General features: G+C 38.6%; 3 protein-coding genes across 8 annotated transcripts in view; 1 reads left to right on the top strand and 2 right to left on the bottom strand.

Annotated features, from left to right (window-relative positions):
* The window catches only part of LOC139983537 (uncharacterized), a 66908-nt gene extending 66251 nt beyond the window's left edge, over positions 1 to 657 (bottom strand). Inside the window, exon 1 of the mRNA XM_071997157.1 lies at positions 640 to 657. The gene's annotated coding sequence lies outside the window, so the exon portion shown is untranslated. The remainder of the gene's footprint in view (positions 1 to 639) is intronic.
* The window catches only part of LOC139983544 (uncharacterized), a 52376-nt gene extending 41365 nt beyond the window's left edge, over positions 1 to 11011 (top strand). For 2 of the 3 annotated variants that reach the window (XM_071997174.1, XM_071997173.1), the window contains exons 2-4: positions 6711 to 6796; positions 7575 to 7715; positions 8863 to 11011. In XM_071997174.1, the coding sequence (XP_071853275.1) occupies positions 6711 to 6796; positions 7575 to 7715; positions 8863 to 9030 (395 nt within the window). In that variant the 3' untranslated portion in view covers positions 9031 to 11011. Of the gene's footprint in view, positions 1 to 5590; positions 5754 to 6710; positions 6797 to 7574; positions 7716 to 8862 lie in introns of those variants that run through there. The other variant, XM_071997172.1, reaches the window with a different exon arrangement.
* Positions 10593 to 23013, bottom strand: LOC139983535 (uncharacterized). Of its 4 annotated transcripts, none has more exons than XM_071997153.1 (6): positions 22826 to 23013; positions 21027 to 21101; positions 20248 to 20353; positions 13909 to 14052; positions 13332 to 13344; positions 10593 to 12497 (listed from the first exon to the last, which is right to left on the bottom strand). In XM_071997153.1, the coding sequence occupies exons 3-6, from the start codon at positions 20326 to 20328 to the stop codon at positions 11542 to 11544; spliced, it is 1194 nt and encodes a 397-aa protein (XP_071853254.1). In that variant the 5' UTR covers positions 20329 to 20353; positions 21027 to 21101; positions 22826 to 23013; the 3' UTR covers positions 10593 to 11541. The 4 variants fall into 4 exon arrangements, with proteins under 4 accessions (XP_071853254.1, XP_071853256.1, XP_071853253.1 ...); XM_071997155.1 differs by having other exon boundaries at positions 20248 to 20350; XM_071997152.1 differs by lacking the exon at positions 21027 to 21101 and having other exon boundaries at positions 20248 to 20350; positions 22826 to 23012.
* Positions 23014 to 26171: the final 3158 nt, after the last annotated feature.

Raw genomic sequence — 26171 nt, 5'->3', positions numbered from 1 at the left:
TGCCATATTTTACACTACGGATATGTGCGCCTGTGTGAACACTTACAGAAAAGACAATCTAACATTCAATTTTCGGGTTATGCCGGTGAACGTTTATATCCAGGTAGAGGAGGGCAGTGGGGGAGTGAGAAGGGGAGGGATTTTGAGCCTCGGGCCCCAGATGATGTTAATCTGACACTCACCTTGGTTTGGGGAAATATGATACTCTTTAAAGAAAAGCTTCCCAAGATAGAGCTTGGATGGACACAAAACCAACCAACCCAGACAATTTACCTGACCTACTTTCAACATCATTCTCCCTGACTGTTTGAGAGTAAATGAAACTTTTCTTAAGTAAGGTCACCCAGGAAAGAACCTGGGCACGAACACCAAACAACTCAACGACTGATTCGCTCTCAACCCCAGTCTCCATGTATCGAGAATGAGTCTGTGTGATCATCGTCAAGGGAGTATCATGATTCGTTCGAAGGGGAACACAATGCTACACATGATCTTAGTCGAAGGCCGTACCGATGAAAATGATTCGCAATGAAAAAACAATATTCAAATCTAAACTCTACAAGCGTTATGATATGCCGCTATGAATGGACATTTACACACAAATACAGAAAGCTGTTACGAATAGTTGACTTTATACACCTCCACGTGGACGTACTATGTAGTATTGTCTCCATTTTTCAACTCTAAATTTGGAAGTTGGTGTTACCATTATCCATTGTGAATAACGCGATAGAGTAGAAGTATAAAGCTAACCGTGAATAAGACAATTGAGCCCTGAGAGATTGACAAATTTCACCAACTAACGCAATGCGAAATCAGTTAGCTAATTGAGGGCTGGAAATGTGAATTCAAAGAGAGGTTTTATGCTGGCTGATTACGCTGGGGTCACCAGTTTCGCAGCAAGAAAAATAACTACGGTCAACTTGGTCGGTCCGTTGCAAAATAAGTGCATAGGAAATAAAGGATCCATCCATCATTAAATGTATGTTAAGCTCCTACACAAATATGACAAGTCTATGTAACGAAATAAAGGAAGGTGGCTCCGATAAAATAAAACGATGGCGGTCGGATAGGAACGTTTCAAAACTCGATGAGAATAATCCGATCGAAAGTAATAATATGGCTATTAATGTAGGCGATTAACGTAGTTGGTAGCTCGTCGTGTTGAGCGGTCGAAGTCGAAAGTCGAAGTGGTGTAAGTTTGAACTAGTCAGACTACAAGGGTAATTGAGGGCGCTATCAGTTGACGGAAACAGTAGCGGTGTCATATTACACCGCTACATAACCTCGCTGCTAGATGACGATATTTTACGAGTTTACACCGAAGGCCTTGTGCCCTTTAATCTAAAGAATATAATGTACATGTCTTCTCTATAGCATTGCACAAATGTAACTCGCCGGCCCAGTCAATAGTGCTTGGTCGATTTCCTGTCCCTGGTTAGTCATTATTAAAACACATTATATGCCATAAACGTACACGGCCAACCATATAGGTACAATGATAACGTTACAAGTGCCTATGTTGCAAGAGCTGAATTAGTATTGATAACGCAAGGTCGTTGCGGATAAATACCATTCACGTTTCTTGCTTGCAACTTTCTGCAAGATGTTGTTAACTCAAATGCGTTCAAATGTTAGAGAATTTACGATTTGTTTTAAAGAAGTGTGCTACTCAAGGAGATCTATTTTATTTACATGGCAGAATTAACTGTTCGCCCCCACAATTCTTTGCAAATCTTGGTCTGGATTTTTGCCTGCGTAGCAAACCTGTGAATTTGAGATATGCTATGAAGGGTGTATGTTGAGCTGGCATACACCAGCCAACCATGTAGATAATGGAGCGGGCTAGTATTCCCAATATTGTAGCTCGCGTGCGCACTGCGCAGTACAATAATTACTGGAGGAAGAAGGCATTTATATTTCTACAGATCTCCGGTATCATCACCATCGAATAGTTTTTTATTTGGAAAGATATTTTGAGACGGTGCAAGTAGAAAGGTACGAGGATAGTAAACTCTCGTGGAAAGCAATACGTTTAGTCGGTACAGATCGACATGAGATGTGTTTTTATCTCAAAAGTAGGTTCTGAAATTATGTTGTTGAGTGTATAGGGTCTCGTTTGCACGAAAGGAACTATTAGATATACTTTGTTTTTATTATAGTTTGTATTCATACAGTTTAATGTATTGTATTAGTATATGCTGATTTTAAATATGTGTCAAATTAGTGATCCTTACTACGCTGTTCTCATAACTTGGGGACAATTTAAGGAGTGAGAAGGGGATAGTGTGATGTTGGTAATCATGTATGTCGCCCTCTACTTCTTTAGACTACAAGTCACTGTTTTTAGCCACATGTGACAGTGGACAGTGACGTAAGTATTGCAGGTCACGTGACATCTGCTCACCAGCTCAGCTGAATCTGATCTCGAGACTTGTGAATTAGTTTTCGCTCCCGTTCTGAATCGTTCGTTTCGGTAGTAGCCCTGGCTCCGACCATTTTGGTCGTATGTGTATCTCTTTTGAATACGTCTTTTATACAATGTTGTACGTATCGTTATATGGGATTGAATGTCGGTATTGAGACCAAGTTGTTAGTATAAATATATATATATATTATTATTATTATTATTCTTATTATTATTCTTATTATTATTCTTATTATTATTATTATTATTATTATTATTATTATTATTATTATTATTATTATTATTATTATTATTATTATTATTATTATTATTATTATTATTATTATTATTATTATTATTATTATTATTATTATTATTATTATTAATATTATTATTATTATTATTATTATTATTATTATTATTATTATTATTATTATTATTATTATTATTATTATTATTATTATTATTATTATCATTATTATTATTATTATTATTATTAGTGAAAACCAGAGAATTAAGATATGACTCATAATTGACAAATAAGGAGTAAGTTTTAGAAAATAAGTAAATGGATTTTCGTTACATTATATATATATATATTGACATATTTACAAACACTTAGATAAATTTACCAACTGTGAGCGGCTATGTGACAACAACTCATTCAAAATTAACGACTAAGCTCCCACTAAACTCCAGCTTAGGATCAAAGAAATCCTACTTATCAATTGGGATAAACCTATTCTCAACAAACAGCTTGACTGTCCAGTGCTATCTTTGTTGAGTTAATTTAATTGTCCTTGTGTGTTATTGCTAGTGTACACTTGTTTGGTATTACTCGTTCATTTTGCGTTTGTAACCTGATGATGAAAGTCGCTACTTTCGAAACATGTCGTTCTTTTTGTATTAATTTTGGTAAATAGATGTATAAGTTAAAGTCTGTGGTGTTTTCAATTTTTTTTAATATCGAGTTTTGTGCTAGGTAGACCATTTGGAATATTATCCACGATGTTGCACAAAAATATAATGGATTGCTATCCATTCCTCAGCTTCGTAGGTCGTAAAACTATACATCAAAGTCCGCAAAGCAGAACTGGACATTAATTTTGTCAGGAACTGCCGCCAGTTTGGCGTTTTTCCGAAGTTCTTATGCTTCACGATCCATCATGCGGACAATGTTGACGTCCTTTTAATCAGAAAGAGACTTTAAAGATTGCACTCAACAAACGTTGCAAGGAGAAAGCCACTCTTGCCAATCAGTTGGCAAAGGATATCCAAAATGTCCGACAAAAAGTGACTGGCCTAGATTGGTGTATTCTCAAGAAAGCAATCGACTTTAATGTGGAACGAATTTCACGCAATTTCATCGCCGGACAGGAAAGTAGGCTTAAACGCTTTACTAGAAATTCAACAATTACTTTCCGTAGTCACGAAATCATTAAGAACTTCTCCTCTTACCAACTGAGCCAAGATGAAGAAATTGTCCTAAAATATGGACTCAGTTTTGGGATCCACCCACCCTTCCTAAGAAATCTGATGTTCTTACCAGCTTTGAACTCATCCACAAATTCGTAAAAAGTAATCTCAAGGATCCTGCAGACGCCGGAGTCGTCAAAACACATCTGGCTTACCTTCAAGCCCTCGACTACTGACATGAAGAAGTACAAGATTTTGAAGAAACTTAAAAGTGATTCAAGCATCGCCATTCTAAAACCTGACATAGGTAACGGAGTTGTTATTATAGATCGTCAAGCTTACAACGAGGGAATTAGCTCAATAATCAACGATGAAACAAGGTTCAAGAAAATAAAAATTGATCCAACGCTACGCAGAGAAGGACAGCTACAAAGATTTCTAAGAAAGCTCAAGGGCTCAGGGTTTTTCCCGGAGGACATTTACATGAACATTTACCCTACAGTATCTCATCCTGCCAGAATTTATGGACTGCCTAAAATTCACAAATGTACTAATAACAATTCATTTCATACTTTTCGTCCTATTGTTTCAAGTATTGGTACTTATAATTATAATTTGGCAAAGTTTTTGAGTGATCTTATATCACCCAACATTTATCTCGATTATTGAACTCAGGATTCTTTCTCTTTTCTCCAGGAAAATACATCTATGGACATATCTGATCATTACATGGTATCATACGATGTAGTTAGTTTATTTACCAACATTCCACTTTCTGAAACTGTTGATATTGCAATCGATGCCACCATGCATAAAATTTCAGGCATTGGTATTGAAAGGCGGGATCTCCAGAAACTATTCATGTTTGATACCTCACAAACGCATTTTTAATTCAATGGTTATTACTATGATCAAGTGGACGGTTTGGCAATGGGTTCATCATTAGCACCGGTGTTGGCAAATCTCTTCATTGGTCATTTGGAGAAACAATTTCTGAATGATTCATCTGCCCCATCTAAACCTTATCACTACCGCAGATATGTTGACGATATTTACTGTCTTTTCCGAAATGAGGGTGAAGCCATCGATTTCCTTCAAGTTATCAATACCCGGAACCCTAACATAAAATTCACTATTGAGAAGCAAAAAGACAGTACGCTACCTTTTTTGGATGTGTTTGTCAGCAACATTGGTCATTGCAACACTTCCGTTTATCATAAGCCCACGTACTCAGGGTTACTAACCAATTTGTCAGTTTCATTCCGTATTCTTACAAAATTGGTCTCATTAAAACGTATTACGCTACTTTCGAAACATGTCGTTCTTTTTGTATTAATTTTGGTAAATAGATGTATAAATTAAAATCTGTGGTGTTTTCAATTTTTTAATATATATATATATATATATATATATAATCCGACACGGATTAAAATAATCCGATTTTCCAAGACTTCAGCATACTGTTACTCGAGTTTTCACGCCTGCAGTGTGCGGCGATCATCACACAACTAGACGTAAACAACCGTGTATGTGACCTTAACCAGGAAGTTTCCATAAAAACTCCCTGCCTTAACATCATTGAAATGTCCGTATTCCGTATAAGGTAAAAATTTGTATACTGTCTTGTTCAGTCTTGCATGAGTTTTTCTTTCCCAGTAAAAACAGGCCCTCCCTATCCAAACTTATCCAAACAACCTTTACTCTTCAGTGGGTCATAAAATTCTGAATCGCAGAACATAATGCAACTTGCTGTTACAGTTTGCTTTTAACTTCCTGGTGTTGTCTGTACATTAATCAACATGAGTCAAATTGATAGTCGGCAATTGGCCTTTTGTTCTTGAATGTGAAGGCTGAGTTGCTACAGTAAGGTGATAGCAAAAGTGTCGTCCGCCTCAAACTATCTGAATTCACTTCATTGTCGAAATGTCTGGTGAGTAGTTTCTTTTCTCTGTCTCTTTGAATAAATCGTTTTAATCTTATTTTGAATGGTACGAATGATGTGATGTGGCTAACGGGTTCCTCCGTGCGGTTGTGATTGCAAACACGGCTGTACCATTAAGGATGATTCTCCAAAATGAAAAGATTTGTGGCAAATAGGGTACTGCATTTCTAAACTGAAATTGTTCCGGTTACTAACGTCACTGACTGAACTCGACTCAGGGATATTTATGGCTTATTCGATTGGCTGTAACTGTACAGATGAACGTTTCATTTAGGCTGGCGACAGCTCTTGTGGAGATGATGGAGTGCACTGCAAACCAAGATGATACACACTGTCGATATATGATCCATGTTAAATAGTTACTTGTAGTAGGTCATAGCTATTGAAATGACGTTCGCAAGAGTGTTGAGATCTGCACTCGAAATTTAATTTGAATCACTGATAATCAAAGAGAATTGCGTAATATCATGATATATTTTCTTCTTTGTATACTACACTCATTTCTCAAAATTAAATTTGATTACTGGTAAAGGAGTGAACGACCACTATTATAAACCAATGTGGTCTCCAAGTATGATGAGAAGCTTGTTAGAAAGGCGGACAGTGTCCCAGACGCTACCATCCCCGTCACTCACTCACACTAACATATACCTACCGTACGCACCCGCACACATTAATATTAATACAACTATACAGTGTCTATACGAATAGCTTAAAATTTTGTACTGATAGGGTTTGAAATAGCATCAAACTTTGGGCGGATAGAGTATGAAATAGCATCAAACTTTGGGCGGATACGGTTTGAAATAGCATTAAACTTTGAAATGCTTTGGTACGAAATAGCATTGTACTGATATGACAGGGTATGTAAAAGCAACTTTGCATCATATAGTTTGAGATAGTGTCAAACTTCACTGCCTATATTAATCTTCATCTCTTCACTAGCTGAACCTCTTTACATCCCAATGGATGAAGGACCCAGTCAAGGAAACTCGACGGGGCATCTTCAGACCAACGAAATGACGCCAAATGTAAGTAATGATGAATATCAACTGGAAGATCACACATTTTTGTTCCCTTCTCAGCGCATCAGTAATTCTCTCCTACTGTATCCCTCAAGATTGATGACCGTGTGCGTTTGTTTTGTATTCTGACCGAGGACTTGAACAAAAGAATTCCTGGTCCTCGGTTGTGATTTCTAAAGAATCATCACGTCCTCAAAAGAATTCTATTGTATGGAATATTGTTAAGGTTAGGGTACATGGATTTGAACAATGGAAAATACAATGGGGTTCTCGGTCTGAATGTAAAACAAACATGTGTGTGGGGGGTGTATACAGTTACGCGTCATACATTCATTAGGCCTACATTCCGTATTCGCGTTCGTTGTGTCCCGTACCCTCTCAACCAGTTTAAGGTACAATATATTCTATAAACGGTTTGTGAATACTCCAAAGTTTACATTCCACCCTTTTTGAAGCACTCATATGGAATATTGTAAACTTCGAGCCTTCATCTAATAGAAGGTATATTGTTCATACAAGCACTTTTAAGTGTGAACTGAGCCTTTTGATAAATTATAGAAAGAGAGAAAAAATGGTTCACAACGACTGTATTCATTTGATTGTTTGTCGCTGGGAAGATTGTCGGGACGCTTTTGAACTGACTTTGCGGGTTGCTTCGTAAAATCACAGTCACATATCCTACTGCCCTTCGAAGTTCCCCTCCCTTTCCGTCTCAGGTTTAATTGAACCCTACTCCACCGCCTCTGATTGGGGTTAATGTTCTCTATTTATTTTTTTTGTCCAGGGTAGGCCCACTAGACCGCCACACCCCCAGACGGTGACCAGAGTGTCCACAGAGCAATTCAATGACTACCATGAGTTAGCAATGTGTAGCCGATGGTGCTGCCGGCTACTTGGAAGTTTGGCAATTCGGAAGTCCGATGAGGTATCAAATAACATGAATTCCTGAATTTCTGAATTCATTCATTCATCAATTCATACATTCATTCATCCATTCATTCGTTCATGCATTCATTTATCATTAATTGATTCATTCATTGATTCATCCATTCAATCATTCATTCATCCATCCACCCATTCATTCGTCATTCATTTATTCATTCATTCAATCAACCATCCATTCAATCAATCATTCATTAATTCATCAATTCATTCATTCATTTATTCGTTCATGCATTCATCCATTCAATCCTTCATTCATTCATCCATTCACTCTTTCATTCCATTCATTCATTCATTCATTCATGTATTCATTAATTCATCCATTCATCCATTCATCCACTCATTCATTCATTAGATAATGTATTGAGTGAGCACTGACTGCTGACTGACAAATAAAAGGCACAACTAACTTTTGCTTTCAGGAATCACATCAAATGAAATGAACCGACCAAGTGGGGCAACCAGGATAGGATAATAATAACTTGGGAAACATAAAGACACACAAGTTAACAGTTTGTACATAAAATGATACCAAACTTCTCTCCCACATCATAACTTGGTCACTTCTATCACTTCTACGGGTGATCTCCGCTGATTTACGACTATTTGTCCTAAATATTAACCAAATTCAGATGATGATAAATGGGCCTGTGCATTGCGTATAAGTTCTTCCCTGTCACAAACGACCCAGATCAGGCGGCGCAAGGAATTCAACGCTCCCATGTATTATCTTTGTGGAATGACGAAACATATGTATATGTCCATAGCTTTATGCCAATTTGCACCGAACATTATTTTGTGGTCACTAGCGGTAAAAAGCGTACATACTTGATATTTCTGTAAAGATAATGAATTATTCATGACTTTCCCCTCGCCAACCAGCGAAATGACACACCCATCCTCACATATCTGATGTGGGTTGAAGTACAGTATTTCATCTCCCTTTACATTACATGTCGAGACTATAGGGATTTGTATAGGGATAATAATCTTGATCAGGCCTAGTCTGAAGCACACGTACACACTGCCAATGTACTATCAACGGTTTCCCACGTAACGATGACCGAAGTGAGTCTTAATCCAGCAAGCTAGAACAGGCTTAAAATTGCCATTTTTCTGTTCTTCAACAGGCACGCATTCGAGCCTCTTACGGTGATATGGTCGCGGCAAGACATGCTGCGGAAGAAGCCCGTAGATTAGCTAACCAAGCGATCACCATCGGCTCGATAATGTGTATCGTCGCCACGATAATGGGTGTAGTTGTTTTAGTTGTTTTAGGTTATTTATCAAAGGAATAGGCCCTTATTCAATCCCTCTCCTTCCTTCCTGTCTTCCTCCCTCCCTCCTCTCTTCCCATGACCTTTCCCTCCCCAGTTCCCCATCTCGTTACCCCTACCCTTGTCCCTGCCCTTCCCCTTTCCTTCTTCTGTCCCTCTCCTTCCTTCTTCCCTCCCTCCCTTTCCATGTCCCATCAGCCCTAGGATCCCGTGCAAAAACAACTGTCATGAGTTAAATCCATGCCGTGGCGTTGTTACTACAAGGAATGTTGGTAATATTTCTTGTTAACGAAAGTAATCATTTCTTGCTGAATTTAGAACACGTCGTTATGTTTATGTGACAAATTGAAAATAATACACTTAATTTTGGAGTCAGATGTATACGGTAGCACCTGGATATGGAAGACTGCAGCCGTTACGTAATAAAGACAGGATCCGGGTTATATCAATTTAATAACGCACGTACAAATGTTTCTTTATGACACGAAGTAAAAATTGTCCACGTTAGATTACTTATACGTTTAATGAAGAAGAAATAATTGTACACGGTTAAGCAATTACAGAACAAATGTTAATTTCTCCTTGAATTGATTTATTATTTGGCGTTGAATTGTACTAATCCGCATTGTAAATATATATTTCGTCCATAGCCTAGTGGTTAGGGTGTCTGCATGAAAAGCGGGAGGCCCGGGCTCGAATCCTGGTGGAGGCTGGAAGTTTTTTCACTGTTCTGGATTTTCCAACATATAAACATATACATATATATATATATATATATATATATATATATTTATACATCAATATATATGTGTGTGTGTGCTGTTCTGTAATGATAGATTCCCGCCATTATACGTCCTGAAGAGCATCGAGTAACATATAGGTCTTGTTTTACAGAAGCGGACGCCATTTTCAGAAGAAGCTGTGATTGGCCTATTTAGATCGCGTCTCTGAAAGTTGTTAGTTTGGATATGGATGAATTACAACACACACCAATATTATTTGCGATACATCTGAAATATTAACAACGCAAAGGTTACGATAAAGTGACTTGTATTGAGACCACAATCAGGTTGCATCATTAAATTTATTTTCGGAAAAAGTCTCTAGTCAAACTAACTTCAAGGGTCAAAACTTTATGTTTTCAAAAATTACATGTACCAATATTTCAATTTTGTAGTTCTTAAAGTGTTCTTTTTGTTGGAATATTAAAGAAACGTTGTATTTAAAAACAGTGAAATTTAAATGAGAAATGTCAAAGAGTAAATTGTACTTCAAAAGATCAAGTTACACTGAATATATCCAAATACTGTAATTCGTGGTACAGAACCCAAAACAGATCCGTATTGTCGGGAAGCATTAATGTAATTTTTGAGTTAGCCGTCCCTCAAGCAGCGTCACATGTCCCTCAAGTTGACGCTCGAAGGCCGTGGCTCCCCTCGCCCCTCTCCCATCCCACCGCCGATGAAACTCTAAACAGTACGTAAATAACATGTGTGAACTTCAAGCTCTTTGCAGCGCTTACCCACTTACCCACATTTTAAAACGAGTTTGAGAATATTAAATATTCAACGAACATTCTGTCATTGCAATGCAAAGATCTTCAATTTATTTTTTACTTCGACTTTTTTTCCAAAAACTTTACAGAATTGTTGAAAAATATGTGAAAAACAGAGTCTAAACATTAAATTTAAATTTCTTCTCTAAAAAAAAATGAATTTGAGACAACTAATGAAGCGGATCAAATTGACACAAAATAATGTCAGTTTACCGAAATGATATATCTATAGAAATGTATCAGATAAGGTCGTAAAGCATTCTCTTCTGGTCATAAAGGCAGGCCATATTACAAGGAATTCTGAGTTTGAGAGGCACCGTCAACAATTTAACAAGGAAACAACACTGGGGGCCTGTCAATTGTGAAATTTTTGTTTGTACATATGATGCTGGGACAGATGGACGCGGCGTAGATTTCTGCCATTGAGGAGTGCGGCATGGTATGTCCCTTCTGAACCTAGATACGGGCCGACTAACAGATTATTTATTCAAAGGATGACATCTACAAGTAGAAGCAAACTTTTAGAACTCGGTCTAGTTCTTCTTGTAGTACTTTCTTCAATACACATTGCCTTATTTGAGTAGACCCACTGTCCTGCCCCTATTTTGCTTTCATTTTTATTTCTCTTTATTTTCCTCATTCCATACCAAAACTACTAGGCGTCGTTGGAAACATAATTTAACGGATAACAACAAAGCATCGCTTAGCGATTTCATACAAAAAATCATGCTTTGATGGGTGAATTTATTACCGAACATTTTATATCTTTCAAGCAAAATTAATTTACTATTCTCTGCGTTAAAATGGGGAAAATAATCACTTAACTGACATTGGCAATGAATTATTAATACATTATTAATGCGTGATGATCATGAATTCTTAATACAATATTATTGCGTGGTGATAATTAATTATTAATACAATATTAATGCGTGGTGAAGCTTACTATAAAACTTTGTAGGTACTACCAAACACGTCTAGGCACGTTTACGATACTGTTTCCCGCTATGTCCGTAGTCGTGACCGTATCTGGCCTCTTCAGTCTCGACTCTACTTCTTCCCTGATAGGCAGGGCGTGCCTGAATTGGTCGACGTAGAGCGACCATTTTCTCTCTACCTGCTCTCTCAGATTTCCATTGATTAATACTTCGGAAAGGAGGATGGTTCATATTCCTGTGGTTGATTTTATCATCATCGTCATCCTCGCCGTCATCATTACCGTGGTGTGGACGGCCGTCATGATCTTCAGAACTGTCGTCTGTATCGTCATCATCTCCGTGGTGTGGACGGCCGTCATGATCTTCAGAACTGTCGTCTGTAGCGTTCCCATGTCCGTGGTGTGGACGGCCGTCATGATCTTCAGAACTGTCGTCTGTATCGTCATCATCTCCGTGGTGTGGACGGCCGTCATGATCTTCAGAACTGTCGTCTGTAGCGTTCCCATGTCCGTGGTGTGGACGGCCGTCATGATCTTCAGAACTGTCGTCTGTAGCGTTCCCATGTCCGTGGTGTGGACGGCCGTCATGATCTTCAGAAGTGTCGTCTGTATCGTCATCATCTCCGTGGTGTGGACGGCCGTCATGATCTTCAGAAGTGTCGTCTGTATCGTCATCATCTCCGTGGTCGTCATGTCCGTCTTCGGGTCTTCCAATCAGAGGAGGTCGCGTCCCGATGTAGTCAATTGGGGGCGGTCTTTCTGTAGATTCAGGTCGGTCGTGGTCGCCATCATCTGGGCGTCCACCGCCAGTAGGATCGATTGGATGATCTCCATGGTGACCGTCATGATGCCCTGGATGATCGCCATGGTGTCCGTCATGGTCCCCGGGATGATCGCCATGGTGACCGTCATGCTCCCCAGGTCGACCGTTGCCATCTTCCCATTCGTAGTCATCACCTGGTCTGTCGTAAATGACGTCACCACCTTCTGGCATTTCTAGAGCGGTCAGGTATGAGAATAAATATATACATATATATAGTTATAGTTATGGAAGTTATCTCGTTTCGTAAAGAAGACATCAGCTGAAGGTTTTTAAGTGTTTGCTTTAAGATTGGTTATTTTAATATGTAATTGAGATAGGTAAAACAGAAATGTTATCTGAAAAAAAGGAAAGCTTAAGACAAGTGTCGGCATTTTGAGACCGTTGGGTAGGGTATGAGGGGAGGGTACGGCGGACAGAGGTCTAAATTTGCCTTAAACAGCCTACTTCTATGGTTGCACTTGCCATAGGCCTATGTTTTGTACATATTATGGAACCAACACATGATGGTATGCAATCGGCAGTGTACGAAAAATAACTGTGCTTTAAAGATTCTTATATATTTCGGTGTAACATTAAACAAGACCAAGTGTGGTTTCTGATGTGTGCCTGTAGATTACGGCATTACAGGATCGTTTACATATCTAGTTTAGGGATGCATATTATCACTGATACACAGTTGCGTCGAATGCCAGGTCCGGCCGGCACCGAGGGGAAAAAAATATTCACTGTGCCCGCCGCTTCTTGAAGTCTTCATTTTTTTCTTAATGAAAGTTATGAGCAACTGTTACTTCCCAGGATGCAATGAAATACCTCGGCTGATTCACACCCACCCCTCACTCCCCCTTTCCCGTTCAGACCCTTTTAGTTGCGCTCCTGTATTCAAGTTTACACTTCAAGTAGATAGCTTGTTCCCGTTGCTGAAGACCACTTTCGTTGTAAGAGCTGAGTCATTTTTCGTAAATCTTTCTCAATGTGTGTACTACTAAAGATTACTGCAAAATTCTTACCTGGTTTGCAACCCTGTTAACAAAGAAATAAATATAAAATTAGTGAGATATTAAATCATATGAATATTAAATATCTTAAAAGGAAAACAAAGCAGTAATAAAATCACGTTGAAGACCATATCATTCTATATGATGTACTATAATATAGATGTGTTTTTGTCTTCTTGTTTAGTTAGGAGTGGGAATCCAGGTAAAGAAATGATTCAGTCCCTCGTGCGGGTCCTTGTGTATCACTCTGTTACCGTGGTAACGAGCAATATCACTACGTTTATAAAAAGATATGTAAACGTTGAGTACACAGTCCCTTTAATCATTGCATATATTCCGGAATGACTATCGACCATCGGTAAAAGTGAGATTTGTCGGGACAAAACGTCCTATCTCATACACCTTGTTGTTGGACAAAACTATGTTTGCACCTCATGTTAAGTAAAACAAAACAAAAAAACGGTAAGAATAAGAAATTTGGAAGAGGGGCAAAATGGCCCCCCTGGCCCTACTCCCTTGATCCACCTCTGAGTTAAGCACAACAAAATGTATGGCACTACAATATACTTCTTTTCTGGGAGATTCTCACCTCTTCCCATCGAACTGCGTACGTAATACCGACTGCAATTCCCACGATGACAAGAAGGAACAGGAAGACACCCAGTAATCTCATGCCAGTACATCCTTTGCGCTCTCTTACGACAGTGTCGTACTTCGGAGGCAGTGGTTGTACCTGTTGGTATTATATATCAATAATTTTCATCTTCCATTTTTGTTTCTTTGATGTCCCTAATTTGTAGAAATAATCAACATATATCTGACTTTGTCCCGCATAAGCCTCAAGCTAAATATATAAAAAGTAACAATTCATTCTTATCGACACTGCTTATACGAAAGTCATTGGGCCGGTCGACTCCTGTTGCATCAAACTAAAGGGTGCAAACGTGAAGTAATATCAATATAATATCAGTAAACTAAGAAACTATGGTTTGAAGGGGGAGCCACCAAATCTTTTTCTTGGATCTTTTGTAATCTTGATAATTATATTGACCATATACGGTAGTGGTTTCAGAGCGTCACGATACTTAAACAAAGAACGACTTCGTTTGTAGCGAACTATGAACGATGTATTCCTTGTAAGTATGAATTCCACGAAACCAACCAACCCAGACAATTTATCTGACCTACTTTCAACCCTGACTGTTTGAGAGGAAATGATACTTTTTTTTAAGTAAGTCACCCAGGAAAGAACCTGGGCACGAACACCTAACACCTACCCAGCCAGCATGCCCAGTTGGGGCCCAATTGGGTTTCACTCGGGCTGCCAAGTGGGCCCCAATTGGGCTTCCCAATTGGGGCCCATTCAGATTTGTCATTCCGTTCCACACAGGACCCAATTGGGCCAAACAGATTGGGGCCCACGAGTGGCCCAAACTGGTCCCAGTTGGGCGAGACTGATTGGGGCCCAAACCAATCCCATACGGGGACCAACCGGGCCAGCTGTATGGGGCCCACCTGGGACCCATTCTGGGCCCCAATCGTTTTGGCCCACACAGAACCTATACTGTGCCCAATCAGGCTAACTGCATGGGGCCCAAATGGGACCCATTTCGGGCCCAGTTGATAGGGCTTGACCCAAGTGAAACCCACACTGGGCCCAACTGGGCCAACTGTGTGGTCCAAATTTTAAGCCCAGCTGTTTCACTGTGTCCCTTAAAATAGTTCAGTTATCTACAGGTTTACCACCTCTCAGCATTCGGGAAAGTGGCTGAAGGCCAAGTTTCAATCACGACCATGGGATGGGGACGTAAAATAACAGCCCTGGGAGCATGCAGGAAGTGTTTGTAAAAGTCATAAGTTTGTCTCAGCGTGAAAGTGTAGTCGCCCCTATCATCCAAAGGACGAGAGAAGAGCTGGATATAGCTTGGTTGCACTTGTGTCCCACATATTATAGTAGGTTGTTGAATCAATAACACTTGAACCGTTCATGTACTGTCGTGGTACAGCAGAGATTAATTGCCTCAGAAACAAATCCAAATAAAAACAAATGTATTCATGTCTACATTCATTGAAATATATTTTTCAAGAAGACAACAATGAAAACTAAACAATAATTCATAAACTCCATAATTACATTTTAATTTAAAGAAAAAATATGAAACTCTCAGAACTGAAACTATATGCATCCTAATTGGAGGGAGCATTTTGGCATTTGGAGAAAGAATAGAATGTCCAGGCAAACCCTGCAAATGTTAACGATGAGGGCAAGATGCTATATATTGCACATACTTTTGCATTTCAAATGCAATGCGAATGTTGCTCAGGGCCAACAGTATGTATCCTCTAGATCAAATGGAATCATAAAAACATGAACTCATTTAAAATCGCGACCGAAAGCAGAACTTTTACTTTTTCTGGCAAGGTGAGAATAAACATCTTCTATGTTTTATGACAAGATAATGACATAGGTAATAAAAAATATTGCTACAGTAAATCTGGAAAACACAAAAATATAAATGGATGGATACAATAAAGAACATTGATGAGCAAGAATTAAGGTGTATAATCGTTTAATGTAGATACGACACAATGAAAAAGAATGGAATGGTTTAGTACTAAGCATAAAAATTCACATTAAAGGGCAAGTGTACTCAAAATGTGATTTATGTATGTTATCAAGCTTTAAAAATCATGCCAGTAGCTATCCATCCCATCTCTACACAGGGACGTAGCTAAGGCCTGATGATGGGGGGGGGGGTGTAGTGGCTGAAATTCCAACTGGATGCATTTTGGAGCCAGAAAATTCCAACTGCTGCCTTGTACCCCCCCCCCCGTACTATTCATCAACATTACCATGTGGAATTATGCGGAATTATTTTTCGATACATCTGTACCACTGGCCCTCACTACACAGTAAGCAACTGAGTATAGTTATCTGCTTGAAGGCTACATAGACTACTGACTACAAAAGCTATGTTAATGTAACGAAAGGGAAAACTTTTTTTTCAACAAATTATATTCGACGACATAGTGAATTACCAAAAAATACAGTGCTTTTTACTAACACGCTTAATATTATTTTCCTGAGGGGGGGGGGGGCTATTTATCACTCACATGAAACAATTTCAATTGTTCACTTCATTCCAGCTGAGAATTTGGAATGAAATGAACAATTAAACATTTTGCAGAAAAATCTTTATGTTGAGTTGATGAGATACCATAAGTTGTTAATTAAACATTGTGCAGAAAATGTTTCAATTGCTCAGATGGAATGAAGTGAACAATTGAACATTTCGCAGCAACATTTCCAATTGACGAGATATGATAAGTTGTCGATTAAACATTTTGCAGAAAAATGTCCAATTGACGAGATATGATTAGTTTTCAATTAAACGTTTTTCAGAAAATTTTTCAATTGCTCAGTTAAAGCAACTGAGCAATCCAACATTTTCTGATATTTGATAAGATTTTATTTTGCTATCTAAACAATAGACTGAAAAATGTCAATTTATGGGGCAAAGTTTTTCTTATGTTGATGGCACTTTTAAGCTTCCATAGATTAGCATTGAGTGTTTCAATTGTACATACCATAGTACCAATGTAAGCTAGTGAACAGGGTCAACCCACCTAATAGCAAAATTAATACGTAAATTAACCAAATTGAAGCTGAACGTTGTACGGTAGTTCTAGGCATTTCTTTTAGAATATTCAAAATCATACAAAGTTTTGTTATGGTGGAGTATAAGGATCGCGAGATACAATTTCTCAATATGACAAGGAAAATGTGGTAAATATGACTGATTAAAGGTCAATTTTGACCGAAAATTTTAGGACACTCACAAATTACAAGAATATGTGAAAATTAGAGTGCGACAGTTGGAAAAATTGAGTGCGACAGAATATGAGCATTTGGAAAATTCCTAAGAAATAAAATAGAACGGCAACACTAATATTTGATGACATCAGTTCCTTAGGTTTGTAGCAATTCCTATGTTTTAAATTGTTATTCATAGTCATATAAACATGGAAGTTATAACCCTATCCGTTCTAAAATGTTAACATGTTATGTCAGCACTTGGGATTTAGATGATGTTTACACAAAATTATTTATTTCACATGTAAGGAATGTGTGGAAACATATTATATATATTTCAAAGGGAAATATAATACTTTTAGTAATAGCCAGGTATTGACATGAAAAATATGGTGTGGCCATTCTCCTCCTATTAAATAACAAACTGCAAACAGTCATATCTTGGTAACTGAACATGCTATGAATATGGAAATAGGGCTACCGATATGATTTTCAATGCTCTAAGTATCAGATAGGTGAACTACAGTTTGAATAAATGCCCCCTTTAATCTACAAAAATGTAAAAAAAGTTTGAACATGAAAAATACATATTTACGAATGTTGAAATTGTCTTGCAGTTGATGATTGAAACAACGGATGAATAGGTTGACTGCGTCCAATTGAATGTCGAGATCGTGTTGACAGGCCTTGAGTTGTTCAGTAGTGAGTATTGGCGAAAACAGCTGCCTACTTTCCCGGAACTTAACAAAGGAGGCTGTAGGAATAGTAATAAAGGCAACAATAATGGGTGGGTGCTCTCGTTGAACAGCGTCCTTAAAATGTTGGAGACGTGAGATTAGCCAAGGAGCAGTAACTGGAGATCGACGGAGAACTCTGTGACCTGAAGAATTGCTGGCGAATTCCGTAAGGTTGTTAAATGCCTGCAGCACAGCGAAGAATGACCCAGTCGTTGGTAGGATAGTGACGTAGCTTATCTATGGTATACAGAAGCAAGTCTGCAACAGTGGCTCCTCTTCTAATTACAAAGTCTATGCTCCGTACAGGTCCTTCAGGCCTATGATAGTGATCGAAAGAATATGCCGTTGAATCGGTTACAAAGAGAAAATTAATGAGTGGTGATCCACTACGAGACAGGTGTATTTGAAAACGAACAAGGAGACTTATCTATGAAAAGTTTATAATAATACACCAACCGCGATTGCTCTGCAACTGTAAAAGTCTAAGTCTATGTAGACCGTAAGGATAGGCTGTCGCGAGTAATACACGAAATGACATGCCATTAGGTCTAGGCTAGTTGCCTGATAATGCTATAACTTATACTAGATTAAGGGTATTGTAAAACAAACCTCTGATCTAATAATTTGGATCAGTCCGTCTAGTAAAATTAAATGAAAAGTGGTCGGTCCTCCAATACACGAAAATACACACAGTGCACCGTCGCTCAGTCCAAGCTTAGATCGGTGGCGTGAGAATCTTTACGCCAAGCCGTGGTTGGAACTTCCAGAAGGTGGCGCGAAGTAGTAGTAGACTATAGGGCGCCTAGGCTTACCATCCTATGAACAGCAACCACGCTAGGCTACGCTGATAAACAATAATCACCTGCGACGCGGACAGGAGGTGATCGTTAGGCCAAGAGCTCGCGGAGCAGTAAATTACACGAGCGGGCAATGTCCGAACAAATATAGATATTAAGGGTTGAAGTTCCCGAGGTAAAGATATGCGTGTAGAGCTGTAATTAAGTATATTAATAAAGGTCAGCTGGTACTCGTAATAGTAATAATCCACATGTCGCGGAGGTCCCAAGCTAAGATGACGCATGTATTCCTCTGGTGAGTCCCTTAGAGTATTTTCCAAACGAGGAAACCCGTCACAGAAAGTTTACACTTCTGGAGATGAGGGTGCAAGGAAATAAAACTTGCTACAAATTCACCCAAATGAGTCACACCCTCACAGAAAAAAATTGTTCCAAAATACTCACCGAGTACCAACTCCTTTCGAGTGAATGATTGAATTATCAATTGTGAATTGAATTATTTCGATGGATTTCGTTGAATCATATCGGATTTCGGAAAGCGTTCTCGGTCATTTCTTTAGCTTTATTGCCGTAGAATGATCACGTGAGGGCATATGGAGCGCGATACGTATTGGTGGCAAAAAAACGCGCCTAATTCGGGAATCAGTGTTGCCAGTTGGCTTTGTCATAACGATAGTGCAGTGTGGAAATGAGATATATACATTGAAGTAGGTCATCCGAAAGAGTGAAACCCAGGGGCGTACCGTACGGGGGGGGGGGGGTGTGGGGGGTGTTCGTGAGTTCCTCGGTAAAATCAAATATACTGATGACCTTCTTTCTTTTCTTTTTCTTTTCTTGTCAGTTTTTTCGGCTAACAATCTTACCAATTTAACATATTTTTCGCAGACTAACCTCATTTTTTCGAGCGAGATTGCTAACAATCAATTTTGGTCGGTAAATTTGGGTCCGTACACCCCCCCCCCCCCCACACTCGACGCAGTCACAGAAAGCCCCTTGTGAAACCGTCTTGCTCCCGAATGGGCCCGAAGCGGGCCATACATGAGGGCCAACCTGATCAAAAACCGAGTCTGTCCCAATTGGGCCACTACGTTAATGAATTAACTGTTGTCAAGGATTGGTGGCATAAGGAAGAACCTAAGCTTTCCAAAGCAAAAAAACAAGTATGTGTTGAACATCTCAATAATGTTTTGAAGTATGTAAACCAGAAGGGCCAAACTGTATTGTGCCCGAATGGGCACTGAATGGGCTGGCCCTGGCCCAACCAGGCCCAATTCAACCGAGTGAAACCCAATTGGGCCCCAACTGGGCATGCTGGCTGGGTAACAACTCAACGACTGATTCGCTCTCAACCCGTCTCCATGTATCGAGAATGTGACTGTGTGGTCATCGTCAAGTATGTATCACGATTCCCCTCGAAAGGGAGCACAATGCTACACATGATCTTAGCCAAAGGCCGAGCCGATGAAAATGATGCGCAATGATAAAACACACTTCTATAATCTATAAACTCTAAAAGCGTTATGATATGCCGCTATGAATGGTAATTTATACACATATATGGTATAGTGAACTTTATATACCTCCACGTGGACGTACTCCGTGGTCTTGTCTCCATTTTTTAATTCCTTCTTGTTGATTGTGTAGACGCCTGGCTTCACCATGACGAAAATCTGTCAACAAACACTGCTGCCATGGTGATGGAAAAGAAGGAGAAAAGAAGAATACGTAATATGACGTAACCTTATTTCTGAACCACTCATTCGGTAATATAGTATCACGTGAAGTTTCCAAAACTGTGAGAATAATTGGTTCAGTGGATATCGGTGTGGAATTATCAATCTGGATCGAAGTCTGAGTTCTTCTATGACGACATATGTAGCCACGAAGACATGTGGGCAGTGGAAAGTCGGGCAGTGTGTCAGGCTACGACTGATCGTGATTATGCCAGGGAAGCTGAACATGTAGCGTTTGCCCGACTGGCAGTCATGCAGTAAGCGAGAGAGGGCTGGAGGCGGAAGGTTCATGCCTGAAGCTGCACAGTTTTAACAAATGTATCCACTCATAGATTTGCTTGTGACCCAAACGAGCTCCGTACGTTAGTTACAGTAAACAGTCGTTGTGTGTGCTGATAAGTCGGTCAAGTGAGAGGTCATTAGTAACACTACTATAACGTTCAAATATTGTCCACATGACGACAGTCGAGTTGAATCCGGGTCACTCGTATGGTATGCTGCATGCGGGCTTTTTATACACTTCCCTAAGTGGATCCACATATTAAGTTCGAACTGTATAAAAGCAGCTGGCATGGCAATGTTTTTGTTGATCAATGATATGAACATAGCAAGTGTGACAGTCTTACTCCGAGTCTTACTTTTGTACATGTGTTCACACCGGTTAACGCTTTGACCTCCGTTGACCTTTGACCGTCATGGAACTATGAAAGAAAATTGGCTCACCACGATCGAACTCAGTATATACCCAATATTACGTTCATTTCTTGAGTTTTCAAATTTTGACATCTGGTGACCTCGTGTGACATTTGACTGAAATCAAAACCATTAGGGCTCTTGTACTTTTCCACGATTTATCCACAGACACAAGTATATCATTAACTATTGATGATGTCCTTTTAGATAGAAAAATATCAATGCGTCATATAGACCTATACACACAGAAACACACAACTTCCTACACACAGATATAGGCTACACGCAGATACACAGACAACCAATCATCACTTCATAACATTAGCATATTCCTTTCGCCCGTCAACATGAACGTATCACGTGTTTGTAATTGTTTCAACCAACAAATTTATCAGTACATGGAAATGCTATGTAATCATGGCAGTTGTCACCTCACATGTATCGTCAAGTCTACGTATCAACATCCTTTATTCTCCTGGGTCGACTCGCCCACTAGTAGCATTCTCCACTGATTAGCAGAAGGGGGGGGGGGCGTTGTATTGGGGCGCCAGTAATCAACGATCATTTTTCTTGTTTCATAATTCTCATATGTCTCATAATCCGTTAAATTTTAGACATGTTTTCTCAAAACTGCATCATGAAATGACAAATAATTTTTCGAATGGGCTTTTGTGGAACTGCAATAAAGTAGTAGGAGGATAAAGTCGACATTTTAAGATTTTAGAAGTGAACAAATTCGTTATAGAGAGTCGACATTTCGAATCAAAAAGTAGAATTTTGTGGACACAACAATCCAAATTCTTGAAAAGCTGGAAAAGCTTGACATGTCCAGTTATGACGTCATCGTAGAGGAAAGATCGAATCACAACACATCCAAGCTTTCCATCCCATCCCTTTTTTTGATATATAGCGTTCTTTCGCCACATAATTACAATGTCACATCACCTTGAGAAATGTCATCACGCCGCAACATTTTTTTCTTTTGTAAGAATACGTCATTTAGGCCTACTATGAATTGACCAATCATTTACAATCTATGTACAATATATGCAATCTATGTATGTGGCCTATGTATTGTATTTTAGTTCCTATTAGTATGTAGTTGTATTTTAGATCCTCCTGCAAGCAGGAACTCGCGATCGAAGAAGCCTCATTGGCTTATCAAAGCCGGAAGCTGACCAAAGTCAGTCTCTTAGATTCATATTTAACGTCCATGAATATGAATTGTCAATTGTAAACTACTCTGTAACTGGACGACACACATTAATCTTGGAGTGACTCGAACTATATCGAATCTATAAACTATATACAAGCAATTATCTATATACAAGCTCGAATATAAATACAAGCATTGTCTTTCAGACGCCCATATTCAAAACTTCTTCGTGTGATAAACGAGTCATACAACATCCTTCCGCACAGACCATGGTTATGATGTTATAATAGCTACACTGCCAGTTAACTTAATTTTGTCATAACATAAGAAATAAACGTATATGAATCTATATACATGCTAGGTATGGACTATATGGTACACCCTGTTGCCGGGTGATGGGGTAGAGACTTAGTTTTGCCTGGTGTTCCCCCAAAGGCAATTTTACAATCATCCTTCGTTCCCCTTAAACTAAGAAAACATAACAAAAAAGCCATAAACTATAGTTTAAATATTAACTGACCAGGTGCTTCAGACTTACCTCTACCACTGCTAAAGAGTACTCGAAAATATACTTACGTGCTTCTATTAAGACAAAAAAAAAACAGCGACTTCTCCTTTTAAGTGTTTGTTTCAAATTCTGCTCTTTACTTCCAACAGCGACTCAACGAATGTAGGTTTGTAATGTAATACACCTACTTCCAGTTATATTCAAGTTCCACTTTGTACAACGCTACATATGCAATAAGCTGTCTAGGTGTTTACTTTGCGGGTTTAAGATAACTGATGGAGAGATATTAATCGTTTTCGATGAACTACTGGGATAAAGTCCATGTTGGTTCCCGGGCTCTTTGTTTAAAGTTCGGTTCATGACTGGCACTGCATGTTTTCGCAGTATAAATAAAAAATGATGCCACCATTTGAGGAATATGCCAATTCACTGTAGCTATCATCGATACAAATATGTAAAAAACAAACGGTGTTTTAGTGTTTGTCTTTCGATTCGATTAGTTTTACAATGAAAACAAAGGCAGGATATTGTTAAGGTCATTGGGGGAATTACAATAAGCATATTGTTGAATGACAATTGCAGAATATATACATATATATATATATATATATATATATATACAGTGGCGTAGGAAGGTACTTTGAGTGGGGGGGGGGCTGAAGACCGATGGCCGGCCTGGGGGAGGGGTCTAAGGGGAGGGGGTTTTTGCATTTCCAGGTGGCCTCAGATGCAATTTGGTGCAATATAGCACACTTCCACCCACCCACTCCATTTTGTATATAATTTTGCATTTTCACCTGGCCTTATATGCAAATTGGTGCTCCAAATGAGATTTTTTTCTCATTTGGAAATGAAAAAGGGGTTTTCTGACTTGCGAAGCGGGGGGGGCGGAATGATACTTCCGCCCCTCCACATTTTTCACTGGGGGGCTAGCGCCCCCCCAGCCCCCCGGTTCCTACGCCCTTGTATATATATATATATTATAACTGTCATACTGAAGCCAGGAAATGACTCAACGCTTCTTAGAAATGATCGCCCAATCACACTTTTAAACACTGACTATAAGATCGGGCCTAAAGCAATTGCTGCTAGACTTAAATGTGTTATCCATAAAATCATAGGACCAAATCAAACTGGGTTTATGAAAGGCAAGTTCATTGGCGAAAACATCCGTTTTGTGTTAGATCTTATTGATTATGCGTCAAATCACAACATTCCTGGCTTTCTCTTTCTTATAGACTTTGAAAAGGCCTTTGATAAGTTGGAATGGAATTTTATTGATTACACCCTGTCGTTCTTTAGCTTTGGTAATAGCCTTAGAGAGTGGATTAATGCGTTTTATAAGAGGGGAAATGCATGTGTGTGTAATAATGGCTTTTCAACGGGTTTCTTCAACATCCAGAGGGGTGTTAGACAGGGATGTCCTTTGAGTCCTTACCTCTTTATACTTTGTGTGGAAGTGCTTGCTTTAAAGGTTATTTCAAACGTTAACATCAAAGGTATTAGGGTAGGAAATAATGTAATTAAATTATCACAATACGCAGACGACACTACGTTTTTTCTTGATGGTAGTAGGGATTCCTTTGAGGAAACCCTCAGTGTTCTGGACGATTTTAGATTAGCCTCTGGGCTTGCCATCAATATTTCTAAGTGTAATATAATGCCTTTGGGTTCGTTTATTAATAATCTCCCTACTTGTATTAATGATCTAGCTTTGAATGTCACAACTGGTCCTGTTACTATGTTGGGTGTTTCTTTTACTCAAAATAGAGACGATCTCTTTCGTTTGAACTACCAACCTAAATTGTCTAGATTGAAAAAGTGCCTCCGGGTATGGTCTGGTAGAGACCTGACCCCGATTGGTCGAAATATTATTGTCAAAACGTTTGCTCTTTCTCAAATGGTTTTCCTTTTCTTGGTTTTGCCAAACCCTCCAATTGGATTTATTAAAGAGCTCGAGAGCATTATTTTCGATTTCATTTGGGGATGTAGTTCTGATAAAGTAAAGAGATCGTCAATGATAAATCGTTTAGCAGATGGGGGGCTAAAGGTCATTCATATTAATAGTTTCATCAATAGCCTTAAGTGCACATGGATCAAACGATACTGTAACGATATTCACGGTCCCTGGAAAATTTTCTTTGATTTGGAGCTTTACAAACTTGGCAAGCAGTTTCTGTTTCAGTGTAACTGCAACAAAAGAGATATAAGCATTCCAAATAATTTCGTAAGTCAGATAATTAAGGCTTGGTGTGAAATATCTTTTAATAATCCAACTGATAACTACGGTAATCAATTTTTGTGGAATAATTCTTACATTCGTATCAACAACCAAATTGTGTTCTATAAGTTTTTATATGAAGCTAATGTCAAGTATGTGAGAGATCTTTACGGCGAAAACGGGAGACCCTTAACCTTCCACTTTTTTCGTACTAAATTTAATCTTCCAATGTTTCCTTTCACTATCGATACCGGTTTAATTAATGCGATTCCTTTGGAGTGGCGTCGAGATTATGTTCAGAATTGTAATTTCCACAATTGTAATGAGATTTGGCTGGATAAGGTCTTACATTCCAACTCTACTTCCCAGTGTGTTTATTCCCGATATTTAGATAAAGTCGCTCAGATACCTACCGCCAGCCGTAAATGGGCTAATGTGTTCAACAACTTGACGACTGAAGATTGGAATAGATTTTACAGTATTCCTTGGGCAACAGTTTCCGATTCAAAAATCTAATATTTTCAGTTTAGAGTTTTACATAGAATAATTGGGACCAATAAACTTCTTCATATCATCGGAAAATCCGACTCTCCAAACTGTACCTTTTGCGATACGCATATTGAAAGTATAGAACATCTGTTCTGGGAGTGTAGTGTGACATCCACCTTTATTTTAGGGGTTAAGGCTATGTTATTAAATAAGCAATTCTTCTTCTCCAAGAAGGATATCCTTCTTGGTTTCGGTGTTGATGTAGCTCACCCATACAATTTTCTTATTTTATATATGAAGCATTTCATCTTTCAATGTAAATTGAATAAATGTATTCCTGTTGTAGAGGATTTCTTCTATAAATTTAAGTTTACAATAAGTGTAAAAAAGTACACACAACATCGATATCGTAGTAAAAGTAAGGTTAACTTTATGCAGCTTAAACAAGCCTTTAGGACATGTGATTCTCTTTTCCATTAATCTCGTACGATCAATTGTGCTGTTTATTAGAACAACTGTTATTTTGTTATGACGTTTATTTAATCAAAAGCATCTATAGTATGAAAATATGAAGTCTGTTAATTTGACTGAAGTTATCAATAAATGGAGGGGAAAATATATATATATATATATGTTTACATATATATTATATGTATATGTATATATATATATATATATATATATATATATATATATATATATAT

This window comes from Apostichopus japonicus, chromosome 16, assembly GCF_037975245.1.
Source record: "Apostichopus japonicus isolate 1M-3 chromosome 16, ASM3797524v1, whole genome shotgun sequence".
Classification (NCBI taxonomy): Eukaryota; Metazoa; Echinodermata; class Holothuroidea; order Aspidochirotida; family Stichopodidae; genus Apostichopus; species Apostichopus japonicus.
Note: the sequence above shows the minus strand (reverse complement) of the source record. Positions and strands in the feature narration are given on the sequence as shown.